Source organism: Onychostoma macrolepis, chromosome 08, assembly GCF_012432095.1.
Source record: "Onychostoma macrolepis isolate SWU-2019 chromosome 08, ASM1243209v1, whole genome shotgun sequence".
Lineage (NCBI taxonomy): Eukaryota > Metazoa > Chordata > Actinopteri > Cypriniformes > Cyprinidae > Onychostoma > Onychostoma macrolepis.
Window position 1 is genome coordinate 23855000 of NC_081162.1, and position 22288 is coordinate 23877287.

The 22288-nt window shown below is 35.1% G+C and overlaps 1 protein-coding gene across 1 annotated transcript in view; it reads left to right on the forward strand.

Annotated features, from left to right (window-relative positions):
* Positions 1 to 22288, forward strand: part of plxna3 (plexin A3) — a 174232-nt gene that overhangs the window by 74194 nt on the left and 77750 nt on the right. Inside the window, exons 6-8 of the mRNA XM_058784778.1 lie at positions 15694 to 15817; positions 16948 to 17104; positions 18974 to 19073. Coding sequence (XP_058640761.1) covers positions 15694 to 15817; positions 16948 to 17104; positions 18974 to 19073 — 381 coding nt within the window. The remainder of the gene's footprint in view (positions 1 to 15693; positions 15818 to 16947; positions 17105 to 18973; positions 19074 to 22288) is intronic.

Genomic DNA, 22288 nt, shown 5'->3' on the forward strand with positions numbered 1-22288 from the left:
ATTTAAATGATTTCAAATATCGGTATTTAACTTTTTGTGTTTAATATATCAAATCATGATTTATGCATTTATAATTGCAGTTTAGATGCATTCATGTCTTGCATTAAACAGTGTGTAAATGCATCTAAATGCCACTTCAGATGCGGCTTCTGTGTTTTCTCTGCATTGCAAAGATGAATTTTGTTGATACTGATTTCATTTGCTTGGTAACAGCCCCAAAGTCTTATTATTCTAATTCACTGATTAAATGTAAGAATTTGACTCAAAAGATAATGGACACTTTTAGAAAAAATGGCTTTATAAAGGTAAAAATGCCCATAAAATGTAAAAATCAGTTGAAACTTATTGGAAAAAATTTATTTCTATCAGTGTGGACTGACCACCACACAGAATATGAAGAATATCAAAAACTTTAGGAGTCAGTTGTCCACGACAATCCTTAAGGTACCAGCACAATAACACACAGCAAAATATCGTCTAATTATCGTTATCGATAAAATCCCAGAAAATATCGAGATATTATTTTTTGTCAATATCGCACACCCCTAATAGAATGTTTATTTAAAATAGAAACATTTTAACATGTTAAGTTTTGGAACATTCTAAATATACTGTCACTTTTGATCAGTTCAATGCATCCTTTCTAAGTAAAAATATTAATTTCTTTTAGACTTTTGAAAGGTTGTGTACATTATTTATTTTGAGTATTTTAAGAATATGCTAACATAAGTCCTCAAAAAAAAGCTTCAGTTGTTGTAATATATTTTAGCTTCAAACATCCAATCAGATCGTACAATTGTACATTTTTAAAGTAGAACTACATCAGTAAAATACTTTGACAGAGATTCTGCGTTCATTACAAATGTGTCTGTACTTCGTCACCTTCCACTCGGGATTCACTTATACACTCTTTAAGACACCTCAGGGAATTCTGGAGCCCAGCCAGCCAATCAGAGCGCTGCGTTGCTGGTGGCTGCCATTTCAACTACCTCATGCAGCACTTGGCAGGTGACAGGCCTCCCCACATGTTCCCTAGTCTTTTTTTCCCTCTCCCGTCATTTCTGTCTTTTACCTCCGGTTGATCCCCAGGCAGCAGCTGGTCATGGGGGCCGGTTACTGCCGTCAGGAAGTGTCTGGCTATTGCTGGCTTACCGCCACCCCACGCTGCCTATCCGCTGTCATCAGGGCTCTCTGCTCCCCCCTGTACTGGATGAACTCCCGTCAGAGAGTGGGCTGCGTTCAGTCAAAGCCGGGGGAGGAAGAGCATGTGTGATCGCCGAACACGCTCTTTAATTTATGGAGTGTTTTCTGGAAAGAGACGGGAAAGGTTTTGACATAAGTGTGTGTGCGCGGACCGGTCGAGATCACACCATGGGGGCGGCAAGGCCTCAGGGTACGAATTGTCGCTAAGATTCTACAGAAATGAAAAATATTGTCTTTTCATCTGTAGTAAGCGGCACCGTACGGGTTTGGTAACACAAATTGGATCCAGAGTCAGCTTTCGAAGCATTTCCAAGCTTTTGACAGCGGCATATAGACTCAGAAAAAGTTATCCAAAGGTGATAAAATAGCTTTGTTCTGCCTTCCTGTAGTACTGTGAAGACCATTATCAAGTTTTACATGTCTACGATGTGATCCATCTTTTGCTTCAAAAAATATATTACTGACCCCAAACTTTTGAACGGTAGTTCATGTAAGTTAATTTTAAGTATTTTAAGAGTATGCTAACATAAAAATGACCTAAAAACTAAGACTAAAAACTTCAATTGTTGTGATTTTTTTTTTTTAATCTTAATCGCTGCAAACATTGCTTATCCAATCAGATTTTGCGTCACAACGATTAATTTTATAATTGTGCATTAAGTATAATTACACTAGTAAAACATTTTGATAGTCATTCTTATCTTCATTCCAAATGTGTCTGTATTTCAGTTTTGTTTTGCCTTCCTAGCTCCACAAAGACCATTGTCGAGTTTTATATGGCTGCAATTTTATGCATATTGCATTAAACGTAAAAAAATACCTTACTGAATCTAAACTTTTGCATGATAGTTTATGTAAGCTAATTTGAAGTATTTTAGAAGTACGCAAACATAAAAACAATCTATTGTAAAATTTTATCTTACCGGGTTCAAATATTGCTCAACCAATCAGTTTTGCGTCACAGCTATTAATCCAATTTTGTGACACAACTATTAATTATACAGTCATGCGTTTTTCAGTACAGTTACACCATTAAAAGTCTTTGACAGTCATTTTATGTTAATTACAAACATGTCTCTATTTCAGCTTTGTTTGGTCTTCCTGTAGTTCCACAAAGACCGTTGCAGAGTTTTACTTGTCTACAATTTAATGCATATTTGCTGAATAACATTATATAAATTACCATTCAAAAGATAAGGGTCAGTAATGTTTTGGGGGTTGTTTTCCTCTCAAAAATAACTTAATTTGGGGTATTTTAGAAATATGGTAACACAAAAGTGACCTCAAAACTAATAGATTAAAAACTTACAGAAATTATTTTATTTTAAAAGCTTCAGACATTGCTCATCCAATCAGATTTTGTCACAAATGTTAATTTTATAATTGTGCATTTTTAAAACCAAAAACATTACAAAGTTTTTTTTTTTTGTGATCAACTGTTTGTCTTTTAAATAAGAACAAAATAACATAATCGGAACAAACAATCAATAACAGATATATTGGACAAGAAAGACCAATTACACCATTTTACAAGCATTACAAACGTGGCTGTACTTCATCACAGATTGTCACTGAAAGCTTTAACAAAAAACGCAGAAATCTGTGAAAACTGCTGTGTGGGTTTGGTTAAGTTGGATCCACAGTCAGCAGTCATAGCATTTCCAAGTTTTTGACAGCAGCGTTCAGATTCAGATGAAGTCATCCAGAGGCTTTGTTCTTTGCGGCCTCAAAACTAATAGACTAAAACCCTCAATTGTTGTGATACTTCAGACATGGCTCATCCAATCAGATTTTGCGTCACAACTAAGTGTGCATATTTTAAGTACAATTACACCTTTAGAAGACTTTGGCAGGCATTTTACATTCATTACAAATGTGTCTGTACTTCATCACTGATTGCCATTCAAAGCTTTAACAGAAACACAAAACATTGTCTTCTCTCCTTGAAATCTCTACAACAAGAAGCACCGTATGAGTTCAGTTACACAAATTGGATCCAGAGTCAGCATTTGAAGCATTTCCGAGCTTTTGACAGCGGCGTATAGACACAGATAAAGTTATCCAGAGGTGATAAAGCAGCTTTGTTCTGCCTTCCTGTAGACCATTGTGGAGTTTTACACGTCAGAGAGACAAAAAAAAAAAAACCTCTGTTCCGATCTATTTTCCACCGTCGCCATACCTTCAACGAGATAAAAATCTTTAATTAAGATTTAAATCTGGGATTGATGGAATAATTAGCGCAAGCCTTTACTGCACCCGTTGGAAAATGACATTTGTTTGCATATTAATAGCATATCCCCAGACTTTACATGACCTTGTGACAGCCACTGCGCAGCGCAATTAGCAGCAGATCAAGCAAAGCAACGGATTTAACGGCCGACGTGTTCATTGCGCGCAAACCTCGATTCTAAACTCCAAAGAGCCTGACCTTTGACCGGCTCATCACCCACCCGGCCACAGTTTCTTCATGCTCGGATGACAGATGTGTGATTGAAAAAATATGATACATAGGAGTCTGACAATACATCGGTGACTCTGCTGTCAGGTCACACGCTGTCTGCCGTGTGGCTTTGTGCTACTCAGACTAGTGCGACTTTGCGGAGTCGATGGAAACTGTTTGCTTTGACAGTAAAAAAAAAAAAAAAGGCAACCTTGAGACACACCGGGTACACTAGTGTCTCAAGCGCTCAGGGCCGTCGAGTCTGTTTTATTAAAGTAAAGCTCTGAGAATCTCAGTATATTAACTCAGGTTTCGTATTGCATGGTGCTTGTTTATCTCCCACTGGTTAAATATACAAAAGTGACCTTTTTTGAGTTCCTGTGTCAGCATGGTAAAAATAAAATAAAACAATGCTGAATAACTCATAAATGACTTGTGCACTAACGCATTAGCAGGATAATTATCAGTACAGAGATGGCAGGTCATACAAACAAGGTTTCTGTCAAAAATAATTGAGCTATCTTTGAGATCTCAGATATCAGAGTGGTTTGTTGATTATTAGGAACATTGCTTTGTTATGCTGTTGAATCGAGGGTTTCTGAGGTAATTACTGTGGCTTTTTAAAATCTGATTTTACAGATTATGCATTGCTAATATTCTTTCAGCTAAATGTGTATATTTTCTGAAGAAAATTAGAGGTTCCTGCCCTCTCAAACTCATCTACTTAACAAATGGCACAATTTAAGGTTTCATTCATAATGTTTAATACTTAATGTTGGAGATTTGATAAAACCACTAATTCTAAAGGTCCGAAATTTGTATTCGTATTAGTCATCCTAAAAATTCGTCACGCACAGCAACTTTGCACACTGAGTCCGATGCATATTAATTAATCCATTGCCAAAAAATTCACAAAACCGTACTAGTCTTCAAGCAGTGAGGAGAAAAAGAAAGGAAATATTGGGTCCATACAATACTGAGATATAGAGAGGAAGGAGTTCCACCTCCTATTAAGCAGCAGCGGGATTATCACGGGAGATTCAAAGTTTACTTCAGAATGTCAGTGGCTCAGTTTGATGCTCAGCTAGTGATACTAGAGCCACATATTTAAAAAAACACCAATTTCTGTGAACTCAGTGTGCAAGGATCTTTACAGTGCTTTGTGCTGTGAGACGAAGTAGATGAACTTGACGACTGCCATTCTGGATTTTGGCGTTCGGTGTGTTTTGGCGTATTGTACGGTGGCTCTGAATTGTCAAAACACCTTTCAAAATGCTTGCTACGGATGCGAAAAACGCAAAAAAAAAATGTATGACGGAAGAAAGTTTTGACTCAACGTGAGGTCGTATTTATTTTTCAACGTGCGCAAAATTCGGACTCCGTATGCAATGGCCTTAAGTATTAAAAAATAAATACAATCTAATAAATGGTGTTATCTATAAATTAAACAATGTTATGTCAGTATTTTATATAAACATAAATAAATGTATCAATTAATAATAAACACCACATTTTGACAATGTACACAAAAAAAACTGCAAAAATACAGAAAGTAACGCATTGAATTAAATGTGGAATTTTGAAGTAGAAGCGCTTTACTCCAATAAAATGTCAATGTACTTCAATAATCAATTGTATACTGTATTTTTAACTATTTACAAGTCTATGCTGCTACGGTTACATCCACACAAAGCCAGAGCTTTCCCTATCCAATCTTTTTTTTTTTTTTTTTTCTCGTCTCAAGAAATATCTGCGTACACATGAAACCGACACAAAACGATGTAGTATACATGCCAGACCAGCATGTGGCGATGTAATTCTGCCACAGAGATACGCTAAAAACGGAGAAGACGACTTGAACTATGCACATAAACCTTGCACGCGGTATACAAACAAACATGGAACAATACATTTATTAATCTGTGTTAATGTTAGTTAATAAAACGACAATCATTCAGTTTTTGTTCGTGTTGTTGTTGCTGTTACATGACGTAGCGGTGTCTGACTAGGGGCGTCAGCGTTTCAGAAAATACACAGATTCACGATCCACACGAAAATGCAAGGGCGTCGTTTTCAGATTTATTCACTCTGGGACCCGGTTTCAAAAATGATCGGTTTCACTCTCCCAAAACGCCGGATCCGTCTGGACGAAACGCCTATACAATACAAAATTGATGCGTATACAGCTAAACGCGTCTCCCCCGTGTGGACAGGGCCTAATTCACTGGAATAAAATGGGTCATAAGAGTAATTTCTTCAGGAATCAGACTACACTGATTGTGCTGTGTGTATTTAATTCATTAAAAAGAACTGGCTCATAAGAGACCATTGTTCAGGAATCATTTGGTCTGCACTGGTTGTGATGTGTGCATTTGATTCACTAAAAAAGAACGGAGTCATTCATTCGGGAGTCAGACTGTATGGTGTGACCAGTGTAGGCTGATTTTGATTTCTTTTCAGCAAATCAAACAAGTAAAGCACAACCAGTGTGATTTGGTTCCTACACTGTAAAAAGTGATGTTGACTTAAAAAAATTAAGGAAACCCGTTGCCTTAAAATTTTTAAGTAAATGATCATTTAAAAAATAAGTTAATTGAATTGTCAAGTTCACTTAACTTTTTTTTTTTTTTTAAATTATGTACTTAATTTTAAGGCAACGGGTTTCCTTAATTTTTTTTTTAAGTTAAGTCAACTTATCACTTTTTACAGTGTAAGGGAATGACTCTTATGAAATGGTTCTTTTTTTGTGAATTTTATAAAAATCTGATTTTGAATTTTTTTTAGATTGTTTATGAAATATTACTAAACGTAGATAATGTTTCTTTACCTACACATTGTCGTATGTACAGCCAGTCAGTTTCTGCAAACTGCATATTAGTCAATATAACAATAGTTGTAAGCTGCAAGTGTCAATTGTTCAGGAATCAGAATGAATGATTCTTATGTGTCAGTTCTTTTTAGTGAATCAGCAGCTTCAGTAACAATGCTGCAATGTCGATGAATAAATGATGAAATTTCTTGTGTCGAGACTAAAACTTTTCTCTCAAATTGTTTCCATTGCACAAAGATGCATTTATATTCGCATTACGTTTTTCTCACTTTGTAATTTCCAATTACAGGTGGTTTTATCAGGTTGAAATTCTGGTGTGAAGAGTTAAATTGGATCTGGTGTCAGTTTACAGATGGATGAGGTTAGACAGACATATGGTTTCATGTTGCCGTGTTAGAAGGAAAGTTTGAAGTAAAATGAGTGAGAAGAACAGACAATCCCACAATGCACTGCTCATCTTGCACATGTGTGTGCGCCTGTGGGTTGACCTACAGTCATACATGTTTTTCTTTTTTCTCTGCGTTTGATGTGCGATCTTCCTCTCCAGCGGTGAGGAGAGCGGAGAGGTGATATTTGAGCGAGTGTCACGAGTCACGGTTCATTTTTAAAGCCCTTAGCGAGTATTATTATTCTAGTGTTATTACTGTAGCTCATACTTAGAGTTACGGACATGAATCGTGAGGCTTGTTTGTTGCTTTGAAAAAAAAAAAAAGTGTTTTCTATCCCGTCCTTTCATTCGCATCAGTTTCATTGTCTTTCTCTCGCCTCAATGACAGCCAACAAGAAGAGCCTTCAAAAAACTACACCCGTTCCTCCCATCTCACCATAACACGCTTTATAATTACTGGAACAGTTGCTCTTAACCTTTTGTGTTCGTTTATTTCAGCTTCGCAAATCCAGATAGCCTTTGTAGTGGGTGTCCTGCGTATCTATCGTCTTTTATCAGCGCACATAATGCTGAATAATGACTGGCACACCCCACGGTTTTGTTCGCTGGTTATTATGTTCTTTTGTTGACAAGACAGAACCCTTCTCTATATAATTAATATTTGGACATGTGCACGTATCTCAATTTCTCCCGTTGCGATGACGCCGTTCTCAGCCTTGTTTTATCGCTGTGATATAAAAGCTGGTCGAGCAGATGTTCAGGTTCTGACCTTTTTATCACAAAAACAAACCTTGTTTGTAGCAAACCTCCTTATGGGTGATTATTATTGTAGCGTTCAACATTTTGGTGAGGTTTTTTCCCTGAAGCAGTCTGATATTTTCAAAACATATACTTGATATATGTGGTGTTGTACTGAAATATTTTATGTTAGAATGATATTTTATTTATATACATTTTATTCATTTATATAGAATTATTATAAGTGCTAAATATGTATTTATTTGCTGTATATGTATTAATTAATACATGTAAATTTTAAGCAAAATATTAATTATTATTATTTATTTGTTTGTATGTAATATTTAATGTTATTTCCCTCAAAAGAGAGAGATTAAATATATTTATGCAAAATTATAAATATAATTTTTAGCAAAACATCTGTCTGTCTATATAAATATCTAATTATATATAAATAAATACAATGTATATAAATGTATGTATATGTACACATTCTCTATGTAGAATGTTTATAATAAAATTTTATTTTTGTATAATGTACAATAAAAATATAATTATAATAACAAAATTAAATAATATAAAATATTTAATAATAACTATAAAATCGACAAAATAGAATTATATAATGTCAAAAAAACATTGACTTTTATTACTTTTACATTTACTATATTCTATATATTCAAAATAAAATGTTATAGAATATATACACTATTTAATATTTATTATACATTTTATTATATATTACACAATGATGCAAGTTTGTGTGTGTTAGTGTTTTGTAATCTAATGTAATGCATAATGCATATTTTGATGGTATTTTATTCATATATGATTTGATTTGGTATGTTCAAGACACATCTACTAAATATATGCAATTTCATTTGAAATGTCATTTTTCGAGTTTGTTTATCTGATATTTCAGGGTTCATTGACAGTTCAAACTCCTTCTAAACGCGTGTGGCCCGCTTTTGTTAAACACACATATGTAACCCCATGTTTCTGAGGCCTTTCATCGCGTCCGGCTCATTTTGTTTGCCAGTGCTTGCTCTCCTCGGGGAAACGCGCCGTGCACCGTTGCCATGAGAGATGCCTTTCACCGTCAGCCGCTGCCAAAAGCATACTCGTTTTTTGGCTCAGGAGGGGACAGGGGGCGGCTCTGACCTGCATCTTATTCTTCTCCTTGTTGTCTTGGCTTTGTATTCAATTCCCCGAGAGCTCTTTAGCCTCTAGCCACCGACATGGCCGAGCCAAAGGGAGAGAGACCGAGTGGAAGAAGGGGGCAGGGGGGGGAAAAGCACCAAAGTGTACCTCTGGAAATGGTTTGTGTCCATGGCAACGAGAGGAAGCTGGAAGATGGATTTGCAGTGTAATTCAAATCAGCCCCATTTGGTGGAGTTTGTATTGTATTACTGTTCCTACCGAAGGGCTCTTGTGGATTCGGGAAAATTAGCAGTACAGTGTCTGGTAGAAAGGACTGTGGTTAAAAGCTTTAGCAGGCCTATTATTGTGCGCTCGTCTGATGTGATGGATCTGTCATAGGTTCGGTTGGGTTGCTGTGTTTGTTAAGAGCGCGTAGGACTCTGTAGACGCTGTTAGCAGCTCTCACGAGTGTCCCTCAGTGTTCATTAATGTTCTATTCATGGTTGGGTCTTTCAATGACTGCACATTTACTGGTTGACCTCACCGACGGCTCTAGGTGTACTCACAGCTAGCACGCTACTGGAAACTTGTGCTAATTGTGCTGGAGGACTGGATGCTTCTAGGCTGATAGCACACGTCAAGACGTTAATTCATCTGAAGCCTGATTTAGAGCATCTTCTGCTTTCAAAAAATACCATGCCATTCAATGTCCAACACTCCAAATGTTTGTGAATTCTGGGTTTTTAAGATGTTTTTCATGTTTCTACACAAATACAGCACTCAGTCTTATATTAGGTTTATTTTTTTTGTGCATTTAATTATTTATAATTTTTTTTGGCCATAATTCAATGTTATCAATTAATTATATATATATATATATATATATATATATATATATATATATATATATATATATATATATATATATATATATATATATATATATATATATATATATATATATATATATATATAATAAAACATGCAATTAAAATATTTTAATGAAAGATTTTTCTAAAATTCTATAAAAATGTATACGTATATTACTGTTACTTTACATTTTACGGTTATTTTACTACATTTTACTATACACTACATATTTTTTATAATTTTGAATTTAATTGTAGTTACAGCTTTAGTAATTTGTTTAATTAGCTTTATTTTACCTTTGTAGTTTTAATTAATATTCTGAATTCTTTGTCATTTTAGTTAATGTTTTAGTAATTTGTTGATTTGTCATTTTTAGTACTTTTTTTTAATTTTTTTATTTAATTTTTATTTCAGTTTTAGTTATTTTATTACATCAACTTCAGCTAAATTATATGAAAGTTTTTTTTCTTTTATTTCAGCTAATGTTTGTTTTCAAGTAACAAATGTTTTTTTTTTTTTTATGGTTTTAATTGTAGCCTTAGTTTAGATTTAGTTAACTATAATAATTTATATTATATAAAAATGTGTGCATATATAATATTTTTTTTATTTATTTATTTTTTTTATTGTACATAACAAAAATGTGGATAGATGGATGGATGGATTTCTGTATTCATTTCCATTTGGAACATTTCATTTTTAGTCTTTATTCATCTTCAAGCATTGTTAAATGTCTCCACTCTAATTGCAGAATAACATTTTAACATTTCATAACATTATAAAGTATGTAATTCTGTTCTTTTTAAGAACATAATGTACTGTGGAAAGTGTCGTCACTTCACATCTAGTACATCAAGTTTCTGAAAGACTGCAACCAAGTGGGAAAGTCAAGTGAAAGAAAACCGTTGTTTAAATCTCTGATGACTGATGTCTTCAAACCGTAAAGGTCGTATACCAGACAGACGCCCTGAAAGGCACAGAGAAAAACTGTTGTCTTGTCGATAAGCCCTCACTCAAACAGGTGGACGCTTCTCCCATTGTTCCTCTCGCTAATCAAAGTCAAAGACGCAATTGACCCAGAGACTCTCAGAGCACTTAGTCCTTTACGTATATCAATTAATGCATGCCATCGATTTCTCTCGCCCCGTCTTTCACCCCTCACTCGATCTTAACAATCTGTCCACCCAGACACCTCAGACGGCCTCTAACGGAGTTCTCCAGCATGAAAGGTTTTCATCCCATTTCTGCCCTAGTTCTTCATTTACACAGGGCTCAATGTGACCTTAGAAGTAATAAAGCAATATTACTTGGACTGGAATTGGGGGGAGACCAGTGGAAACCATCCTGGAATTATCCTCATAAGAAGGGCACCGAATATGGAAGCGTAATAGATTTCTTAGAAATTGGAATAGCTAAGCTGGTACTCAGAGAGTGAAGCTCTCAGCTGGGGAGAAATGAGTCAGTTGCTCAACTGCTCCTCAAACTAGTTCAGATGGAGAGACGATGAGAAAAGGCTCGTAGAAGAACAAAATGAATGGAAATTAGACAAAAATGCCAACCCACAAACCCGTATGACTGTTTTTCTTCTGCGGAAGACCAGCCGGAGGTATTTTGAAGAGCATCCAAGCAGCTGTTTTCCGAACAAAAACACTATTAAGGTATCCCATGACTCACGCAATATATTCCAGGTCTTCTGAAGTCAGACAATAGCTTTGTGTGATACACAGAACAGATCTCATTAGCTTTTAAATCTCATTCGCTTGTTGCTGAATGACTCCTGTGAATCATGTTGGATGTGTTTGGTAAATGAATAAATGTGAAATGTCATTCGTGTACACACACACATATTAAGATTTGGTGTGTCAGGAGGCATTGCACCAGGTTTGACGTCAATGGCTGCTAACGCCATTGGTTTTCTAGTTTAAATACGTGCATGTGCAAATGGGTTTTTCAGTGGAAAAACAGCAGCGGACAAGTCAAATGGACTAATTTATGGTGCTTCTCTGTGGTTTTGTTACAGTGTATGAAAAAGAGCAGCTCAGATATTTGTTCTTTCTAATATCTTATTTAGTGCTCCTCGGAGTAAATGTAAATGAATATATTTGTAAATTAGTGTAATTTTATGCTAAATTATCTTTTTGTTTGTTTATTTATTCATCCAAGACATTTATGATAAATGAATAAATGTGAAATGTATAATTCATGCTTGCACATATTCAAACTTGGTGCAAACAAGATGCATTGTGCTAGTCTTGACAATAGTGATCAAACATCATTCATTTCCATATGTCTTCTAGTTTAAATATGTGGATGTGCAAATGAATTTTTCAGTGAAAAAAAAAAAAAAAAGAACAAACAAGTCATGTGAACCAAATCTAATGCTGTTTTGTTTTCTGGTGCTTTCATTAAATGAGAAAAGATTTATTTATTTTTATTTTATTTGTAATATCTTTGTGTTTCTTAGAGTAGATGTAAATTAAAAGAGTAAATCAATTTAATATATATATATGTGTGTATGTATATGTAAGTGTTTATAGAATATGAATCCACTTTAATTTGAAGCTTCATTCATTCATTCATTCATTCATGCAAGCATTAATTATGATAAATTAATAAATGTAAATTGTCATTCATGCATGTACATATTCAAACATGGTGCATCAAGATACATTGAACCAGGCTTGACAAAAGTGATATTTTATTTTATTTTTTTGGTGCATTGTTTTTTTTTTTTGTGTTCCTCCAAAAGAAGAAATAAATGTAAATAAATAGTTTGTTTATTGATTGATTTGATTGTAATATTTTTGGTGTTCCTCCAAAAGAAGGAATAAAAGTTTGAAACATCATAAGACTGACATGATCATCATTTTTGGATGATCTATTATTTTAACATGGTCTTCTTCGTATCCATGAATGACAATCTGAAGGTTACTGGTTCAGTCCCTTTAATCACAAGTGGCTCCAGAGCATTTGTCCCTGTACAACGTTCCACAAGTCACTTTGAACAAAAGCGTCCGCTAAACGACCGCTTGCTTACACAAGCATTGTTTCACTGTACGCTTCCTGTCATGAGCAATTTACAACCCTCGTTGAGTTCCTGTCCCAGATTTGCTCGCCGTACATGCTGTGCGTCGGGAGGGATCAATACGGTCCTCAAGGAAACATTCCGGCGGGCCGTCGTATTGTCACCTGGGTATTTGTGTCCTGGGAACCACCTCAGGACCACCCTACCTGAGAAAGGTGGCGATGTCTCATAAATCACATTAGTTCCAGTTCACCAGAAAGACAAGTGCAGTTTAATTGGACAAAAACTCATTTTGCGAACGCAGGAAAGAGAGAAAAACGAAAGCGAAAAGGGGCAGGAAGGCCTTGAAGGTGCATGTACCGAGAGATATCCTTTTCTATCTCTTTAATTAAGACTGCTCTCGTTTCTTTTTTCTTTCCTTAGACATATGGGCATAATTAAGGAAAACAAATCATTACTACTGTGTGCATTGCTGGTGAATAATGGCATTGTCAGTATCGACCGCGCTTGCTTCATTTCCCAGACAGACAGGCGCGCTGGAGGTAAAAATGCGGCATTTTGCTGTCGCTGATGGAAAATAATGCCATCTTAGACATCGTGATGAATTGGATACCTGGGCTTTTGGCAAATATTTACTCTCCCCCCCACCCCTCTACGTGTCTAGTTTTGAGGTGTTTGATGCAGTCCGGGGCGGCTGTGCTTTTACAGGCTTGTTCTCTATCTCTCCTCCGTGTGTGTTTTTCATTAGAGTCTCTCCGGAGTGGCCTCAAAATTAAAGAGCATTTAATTTAGCGAGCCTCGTTATGCATCATCAGCTTATACTGTACTTCTCGCCGCTGACATATAACAGTAATCAACAATAAATGCGTTTAGGGCTGAAGTCGCTAAAATATGACTTGATTTGGAGCGAGGTTGGTGTATTTTAATGCGGCGTGTCACGAATGGCGGCGCAAACATTGTTATAATAGATGATCGGGGTCGGGTTATGATGAGGCTTTGTGTACGTTAGCGTAACCCTCCTCGTTCGCGGGCTAACACAAGCGCTGGCGACTTTTAACTCCACTTAACACGTCTAACGAACATGCCAGTTTTATGAATGCTTTAATATCTGGCAGCTTCCCTGCAGATGTACTTATGAGGAAAGCAGGCCAGCTCACTCCCACGGACGCAAAAACAAATGAAAGCGCATAGGCGCTGCAGTCATTGTTATTGATATGCTTACAAATTTCTGTACTTGTCTCTTTTGCTTTTAGGAGATAATCAATACCCTTAATGTGCCTCTATACTTTTCAGATTCTATTTTTCCCCCATGACTACAGGTCCGTGGTATGACCATAACCTTACATTACTATTGTATTCATTAACATTATCAACTGCATTAGGTATTACTAACTATCAGTTAAAAACAATTTATTACAGAATTTATTAGTATAATTTAATGTTCTTTTTTTTTGTTACATAAAATTTTCAACATTTGTAATGTATTATGAACAAACAATTATTTTATATTTATTTTTTATATTCATATTATTTTATATATTTATATTATTTTTAGTGCTGTCAAACGATTAATCGTGATTAATCGTATACAAAATAAGTTTTTGTTTGCATAGTGTTCTGTGTATATTATGTATATATAAATACACACACATACAGTATATATTTTGAAAATATTTACATGTCTATATTTATATTCATATAATTTATATTATAAATAAATATATTTAATTTATAAACATATATTTTTCTGAAATATATACATGCGTGTGTGTATTTATACATGCATAATAAATATACACAGCACATACATATATTATGTAAACAAAAACTTTTATTTTGGATGCGATTAATCGCTTGACAGCACTAATTATTTTATTTTAGGATTTTAAAATTTATCATAATTGTTTCATATTTGTTTATTATTTTAAGATTAGATTTAATACTTATATTATTTTATATTTATATTGTTTGTTTATTATTTAATATTTATATAATTTTAGTTATTTATAGTTATTGTAAGATTTTAAAATTAATCAAATTATTTTATTTAAGATTAGATTTAATACTTGTCATATTTCTACATTATTACATTTATATATCTATTAAATTATATTAATATTCATCAGTTTATTTACTCATTTTATCATAATACATTAACACTGTTACAAATGTATTAATAAATCAAATATAATTAATAAATAAAATAAACATTAACCTGCATTATTAAATGCTAAAAAATATTGTTCATTGTTAGTTTGATGTCTGATGCATTAGCTAATGCTAATTAATTAAACCTTGATGTAAAGCGTTACTGTAATTTTTTTTATTGTGGAAACGGAGTATAGCATTATATGTTTATATCTGCTGTGAATTCAATTAAAAATGGTTTAAATATTTTCAGATAATCTGGATAATTAAATCGGCCAAAAATTTTAAAACAAAAATAATAATCATTTTAGCAATACATTTTTCCTTTTTTTATTTGAAAACTAAATCAGATTAATTGTAAATTATTGACAAGCCTCACATTATAACAATCTAAGTTAAACACTCAAAGCAGTATAAAAATATGATTCTGACTGTAAAATTTGATTGGATGAGCCACCTTTGAAGACAATTAAATTAGAAATGAATGCAGCAGTATTCAGGTTGCAGCGTTTCTTGACAACTACAAAGTGTTTCACCATTATTTGGGAAAAGTCACATTGTTTTGTGTAAATAAATAATAAAGACCTCTCACGAACAGATATAAATCTACACATTTCTGCCATTGCATGGTATATGAGTCTATTCTGCCCAACGTGTAGCTCTATATCGGCAGCATCAAAAGCGTTTTGTATTGTTGATCCATTCGCAGGGACTGTGGATATCGGTGGATATTTGACATGCATTGGTCTGAGTGGACAGGGAAAAGGAAGATCATGCTCACTGAAGCTTGAACGAGACGGGCCGCTGCTCTCGGCGAACGCCTTATCGAGCCAGCGCCGCCAACTGCAGGCTATTGTGCGGGCCGGGATGTTTCAGTTTACTCATCCGTTTGTTTGTTTGTGTGTTTCCAGGTGCTCCAGAAAGGAAGCCTGCGAGAAGTGGGCCGAGCCGCTTCACTTCAGTACGGAGCTGAAACAGTGTGTTGACATCACTGTCACTCCTGATAACATGTCCGTGACCTCCGCTTCCACACAGGTGATTGAGTTTTATATGCTACTCCAGAAGCATAAAATCACTCCGTTGTAGTGCCGGAACCATCTTCATAATGCATTTTTATTATGGACACTCACAACGGTGTCCTTTATTAGTATTGCTTTTACAGTGAAATGAATGCTTTGATAAAAACATACTGTATGAGAATGAGCATCACAAGGTGGAAATCATTTAAAGCGATGGCTCATTCAAAAATAAAAATGTTGTCATCTTATACTCACACTCATGTCGTTCTAAACCTGTAGAGCTTCAGCAAAGGGGATGACTTTCAGTAAAGAATGGCTTAAATATATCTATCTGTCACACAGATATAAAATATGGCATCTGAAGACTTTTAATATGCATTTATGGTGCTTTTTTGTCATTTTTGAGCTTGACAGACAAAAGTTTATTATAATTATATGGAAAAGAGCAGCTCAGGGATTTATTATATTGAAATTTACATTTATGCTTTTAACAAAAGCAATTTGTCAGAGAGCCAGCAGTATTTGTAATATACAATGTCAGATTTATTACACGATTTGAGAAGAGAAGAAATGCAAAAGTAGATGTTTTTTATTATGCATGTATAAGATTAATAGATAGATCATGTATTTATAGAATGTTGTTCAATCTTCATCTTTTCCGTTTCTTGAAATAATAATATAGAATTTAATAATAACCTGTGTTAGTAAATGCTATAAAAACAAGGATTATTGTAAGTTTATGATATTTAATGCATTAACTAATGTTAATGAATTGAACTTTGAATTGAAGTGTTGCTGTAATTTTATATTGTAGTATATCAATATGGTTATTTTTATGGTGAATTAAATTTAAAATTACTAAAATACTGGATCCTTTTTATTATTTTCTCTTTATTTGGAAACTAAATAAAGAGAAAATAATAATAAAAAAAAGATTATTCTTCATCTTTTGTGTTTCTTGCAAAAAATATGTAAAGTCATGCAGCTTTAAAACGACATGAGAGTGAGTAAAAGATGATTTTTTTTTCCCATTAATGCTTAAAGAACCATGCTAAAACGCTGTTTTCACACATTTTAATCAGGTTGCTCACGTGATGATCTAGCATGTCTGACAGAAGAACGTGTGTCTTTGTGTTTGCGCTCCAGCTGAGTGTGAAGGTAGCTAACGTCCCGAACCTCTCCGCTGGGGTGACCTGTGTGTTTGAGGAGCTAACGGAGAGTCCAGGAGAAGTGCTGGCCAAAGGACAAATCCTCTGCATGTCCCCATCCCTGCGGGACGTCCCATCTGTCACCCAGGGATACGGTAAGAAACATGAAATGCCATTTAAAATGCTTTTGAAATCAGCAATGCGACGGGTTTTTGAGTGAAATTGGAAATAATATAGGAGGAGTCTATAACTTGATTTATTTATTTTTTCTATTGGGATATGATTGGATCGTAAAAAGCTGTAATATTAATAATTAATAAAACATTTTCTGCCCATGTTGTGTTATACATTTCAGCTAAATTAAACCCTTCTTCCACTTTTCCATGGTTGAGCCATCATCTATATACTAAGACTAAGGGTAAACACAACGTTTAATTTGACTTGAATGAAAATGAGGCTGGGGGACAGATGTGGAATTCATTCAACAGGTTGTTTTAATGTCCTTGGCCATGTCTGATGTACACAACCCATGTTTTCCAAATTTTTAGTCCACTAAAAAAAATGTATTTTCAATGCAGCCTCAAGTTGAACCCATTTTCATTCACGTTATATTGAATATGGCATCTACCCTGACAAGGTCTGAACAGCAATCTCTCGTTTGGTTGAATTACTGACAGCACTAATGGCTTCTTTAATCATCTTAATATCATATGTCTAATATTGTAAATTATTTAGCATGGGCTCCTCCTGCTAAGTCTTGGTTCCACCAAATGTTTCATTCTCATATTGCCCTTTCCATCCTGGGGGATTTCCTTTCCAATATCACCTATTTAGAAAAAAAAAAATGGAATCTGAAAAGCAGCACAACTGTTTTCAACATTGATAATAATTAGAAATGTTTCTTGAGCATCAAATGAGCAGATTCTAATGATTTCTTAAGAGTCATGTGACGCTGACGACTGGAGTAATGATGCTGAAATATATTCAAATAGAAAATGGTTATTTTAAATAGTAATATCGTGAAATATTATTACAGTTTTTACAGTATTTTTGATCAGATGTTTTAAATGCAGCCTTGGTGGGCATAAGAGACTTTATTATAAGAGATATTTATTTATATATATTTTTTTACGGTGTGCAGATTTCATTTATTCCTTTAATTTGTTTTTCATTTAATCGTCTCGTTTAGTTCATGTTAAATTTGGTGTGAACAAAAGCAAATACAGTTCAATATGTCATGCTGTCTGCAGGTCAAACTGTTTGTCCATTTGAAGTTTGTGGAAACATTTTCAATTTTTCAACAGTCAGACGGACTGAACATCTATCTCTCACGACCTCGATTTCATTTGCGTCAAATGAAATGCATCTACTGACAAAGTCTATTAAGCTGCTCTGCAGAGCTGCTTCGAACAAATTGCGCTTTAGAAATAAAATTTAATTTAATTGAATTTTTTTCCTTCCGTGTTTCCCATTTTGTGCCGGTCTTTTTTTTTTTTTTTTTACCTTTTGTGATTACTGATAATTACATGAATCCCTTCTGAGCTTCCTGAAGCTTTGAGACCTACTTCATTTTCCCCCTTTTCATTTTTTTTCTGGTTTTTAAGGTACTCTAAGAATTCAAAATCTCCTGATGGTAACTTTTAGACTCCGGAAGCTTGGTATTCCCATTAATAACAATTATTGCATGTCCAAATGGAAATATTATGTCAATTATAGTGAAGTGAGGCCCACAAGTATAATTTGATGGGCAGAGATGTAGTCATTATGGAACGCAAAAGGGTTGCTGAGTTTGAAACATAAGTGCATTTCGCTCACAGATGGAAGAAGTGGATAAATGGTCTCGCAATCAAATATATTAGAAACGTGAGCATTAGCGAGTATATGTGCTGAGCGGGGCACAGATGCTGCGCTGTCTGCATTAGACCATCAGCGCCGTTTCAAGCGGCCTTTCTCACGCTAACTTCATTTCTCCTGTATTTTCTTTGCCTTTCTCTTCATTACTGTGTCTTTACGTTCTTTTCCAGGTGATAAACGGGTCGTGAAGCTCTCTCTGAAGTCCAAAGAGACGGGTCTCAAATTCATCACCACCGATTTCATCTTCTACAACTGCAGTGTCTTGCAATCGTAAGTGCGATCGTCAGAGATGTATTTGTGACGTGTGAAACTTCTAACCGGGTTTGATAGGATTCGCAGTCATTGAACTAGTTTCCTTCACAGCCGCCGTTATCCACGTTGTCAGCAATTTTACTATTCCCACACACACACACACACACACACATGATTGATTCAGCACTTTTCGTCCAGCCTCACATCTTTGCTCCCGAAACAGCCAGCGCAGCTGCTGGAATTTTTTACATTAAAGAAATTATATTGAAGTTCTTAAAAACTTGCTAGAAAATGAATGTCCAGGGGTTAAGTCCACCTTAATTTCTATAGCACTGTATGCAAAACCGATTGTGTCAAAGCAGCTTCAGTGACAAACAGGAAAGTATGTATTATTAATATTAATAAATTATTGTTCTTGCTTAATGTTTATTTAAACATACTTAATATTTAATATCAAATGTTAAAATGAATGCATTTTGAACTAAAATAAAAAATATTGTATTATAAAATATTTAATATAACAATAGATATAAATGAACATTGTTATTGTTCATAATTCATAATACTAAATGCATCAATTAATCTTAAATAAATCTTTAAAAACATTGTAAACATTACATTACAGTTCATTGTGTAGTGATAAGCTACATTAAAAAACAATCTGTCAATTTGTGGTCAGATCATGATGGCTGAAATTCAGTTGGCTTTACTGATACAGACAAACACCGCACAGATGTGTCGTGATACTCACTGAAAGCAGAAGAGCTGGAGCTGGATTAGACAGATGTTTGTAGATAAGGAAGTGTTTGTGTATGGGTTTGCTTAATCAAAAGCACATGCATAAATTAATCTAGAGTGCTTATAAAAATTTTATTATTTTTTAAAATCTCTCATTATCAGAGCTTTGTCTGTTAATATCTGTATCTGTTTGTTAATAAATCTTCCTCAATATTTCTGAATGTTACTTTTATATATGTGTGTATATATATATATATATATATATATATATATATATATATATATATATATATATATATATATATATATATATATATATATATATATATATATATATATATAGGAAGAGAAGTTTTATCATATTAGTATATAGTAAGGTATAAAGAGTCATTCTTGCATCTGTCTGCAGTTGTTCTTGTGTGTAAAAATGCGCTAGTTGGAAGTCTTTCATCATTGTCTTGTGTTCACTTCCTTTTTTAGTGTCTATTTTTCAGCACTCCATTTTTGAGATGCTGTCATGTTAAAAGCATTTCATAAAAAAAGCAGTTTTAAAAGCTGCTTTTTCTGGAGACACAAACATTTCTTATGTTCTCAAAGCAGCTTTACAGTGTTAAACAGATAAACAGTGTGTCGATAATGCAAGAGGACGATAGTAAACACTTAATTTTCCTGTTAAGGTCAGTTCATCATTGATTCAACTTGTTCACCTGAAAATCCATTTTTGTCAGGATTTGCTCACCCTCCACTTGTTAGAAACCTGAAAGAGTTTCTATCTTCTGCTGAACACAAAAGAAGTTATTTTGAAGAATGCTGGTAAGCAAACAGTTGATGGTAGCCATTGACTTCTGTATTTTATTTCCGTAACATGGAAATCAATGGCTACCGTCAACTATTTTATGTTATCAACATTTTTCAAAATATTTTCTTTTGCTGAAAAAAATTCATACAGGTTTAGAACAACTCGAGGGTCAGTAAATTGACAGTTGAATAATTTTAATATAGTCAAAAGGAGTTTTTTTTCTTCTTTATTTTAAATGTGCAAATATGCAAGTGTTTTTTATTTTAACTTTTGCAACATTTGTTTGTTTTTCCAAGAGGTGTTTTGCTTATGGAAAATTATTTTTAATTGGATGTCTTAAGTTGTTCTGAGAACCTCATTTGAAAACAAAAACATCTGTAAATTTCTCAGAAACCAGCAAACATTCTGCTGCAATCATGATTTCGCTTAGAAATACACAATAAGTTCCCACTGGCAGTAAAAAAAGAGCGAGTTGCAGCTCAGTCTGTGGTCACTAAATAAGTGTAATTGCTCCAGAGGTGTTAGCGCTGGTGTGTAATTGCAGTGCGGTCCAGCTGTTGGCTGCTGGGACGATTTCCGTTTGAGGTTCGGGTTATTTTTGTGCTCCGTTCATGCGGTCGTCTGCTTCCGCCTCAAGTCAGGTTATTTATGTAGCGCTTTATACAATACAGAAGCAGCTTCACAGTAATAAAAATGAAAATCACAGTGCAGAGTTTTTCAAATATGAAACCAATACAACTTCAGCTGTAACACAGCTCTAAAAAGACAATATTGACAATGTTGATTCAATTCAGTTCAGTCAATGTTATGAACGGAACTCAGTTCAACTCTAAAGAAGCTCAGGTCAGTTCAGTGTTGATTGGCAGTCACGCCAAACTCTGGCCTGAGAGCGATCCGCGCTCTGTATATTTATGTTCATTTGGACTTCAGTCATCGTGAAGTCGATGCAGAGGGTGGAGATGTGTCGGTGCATCCTGGAGGACAGGAACCCCCTCGTTTATTTCCCTCCGCCGCTCCTCCTTTCATTCGAACGCTTTACATCACTTAACCCAGTCAGCCAGCACAATCACGCATTGTTGGCGCCTCCTTTGTTTTTCCGAACCCATTTCGGCCGTTCCAGTTGTGATTTGCATGGAAACGGGAGGGAAATGCGAATTAGTTTATCAAAGGAGGGAAAGCTGAAACAAAAGGAAGATAAAATATGACAACTGGAGGGAGCCGCCATGTGGTGACGACAATTTGCACCTTGGTTCTGCATATACAGGTAGAAAATTAGATGCGCAAATCTACACTCGGCAATCCGGTCTCTGTGTGTGTGTGTGTAAGTACAAGCGCCCGTGCTGATCCATCGAGCCGGGCTCGCCAGTTGCCATGGCAACCCACGTCCGAGCGAGGCCCACTACCTTGCCAGCACGGCCTATAGCCTGTGCCAGATTTCCTGTTTTCACAAAAGCCCTGTGGGAACGTTTAGCCCGCCGATTGTCTTCGCCTCTGGTGATGCCGGTGGATGGCACCCACTCGTCTTCGTCCGCCTGCCTCCATCTTTATTTCCCACAATTCTTCGGCCACCCAGACCCAAAGGTCCATCCCCAACCCCCTCTTAACCTCCTCTTTCCCTGCGGGATAACGACCACCTGTGATGTGAGAGAGGGGGCAGGAGAGGAAGCCATAGTGCATTTCAGGATATGTAGTAATG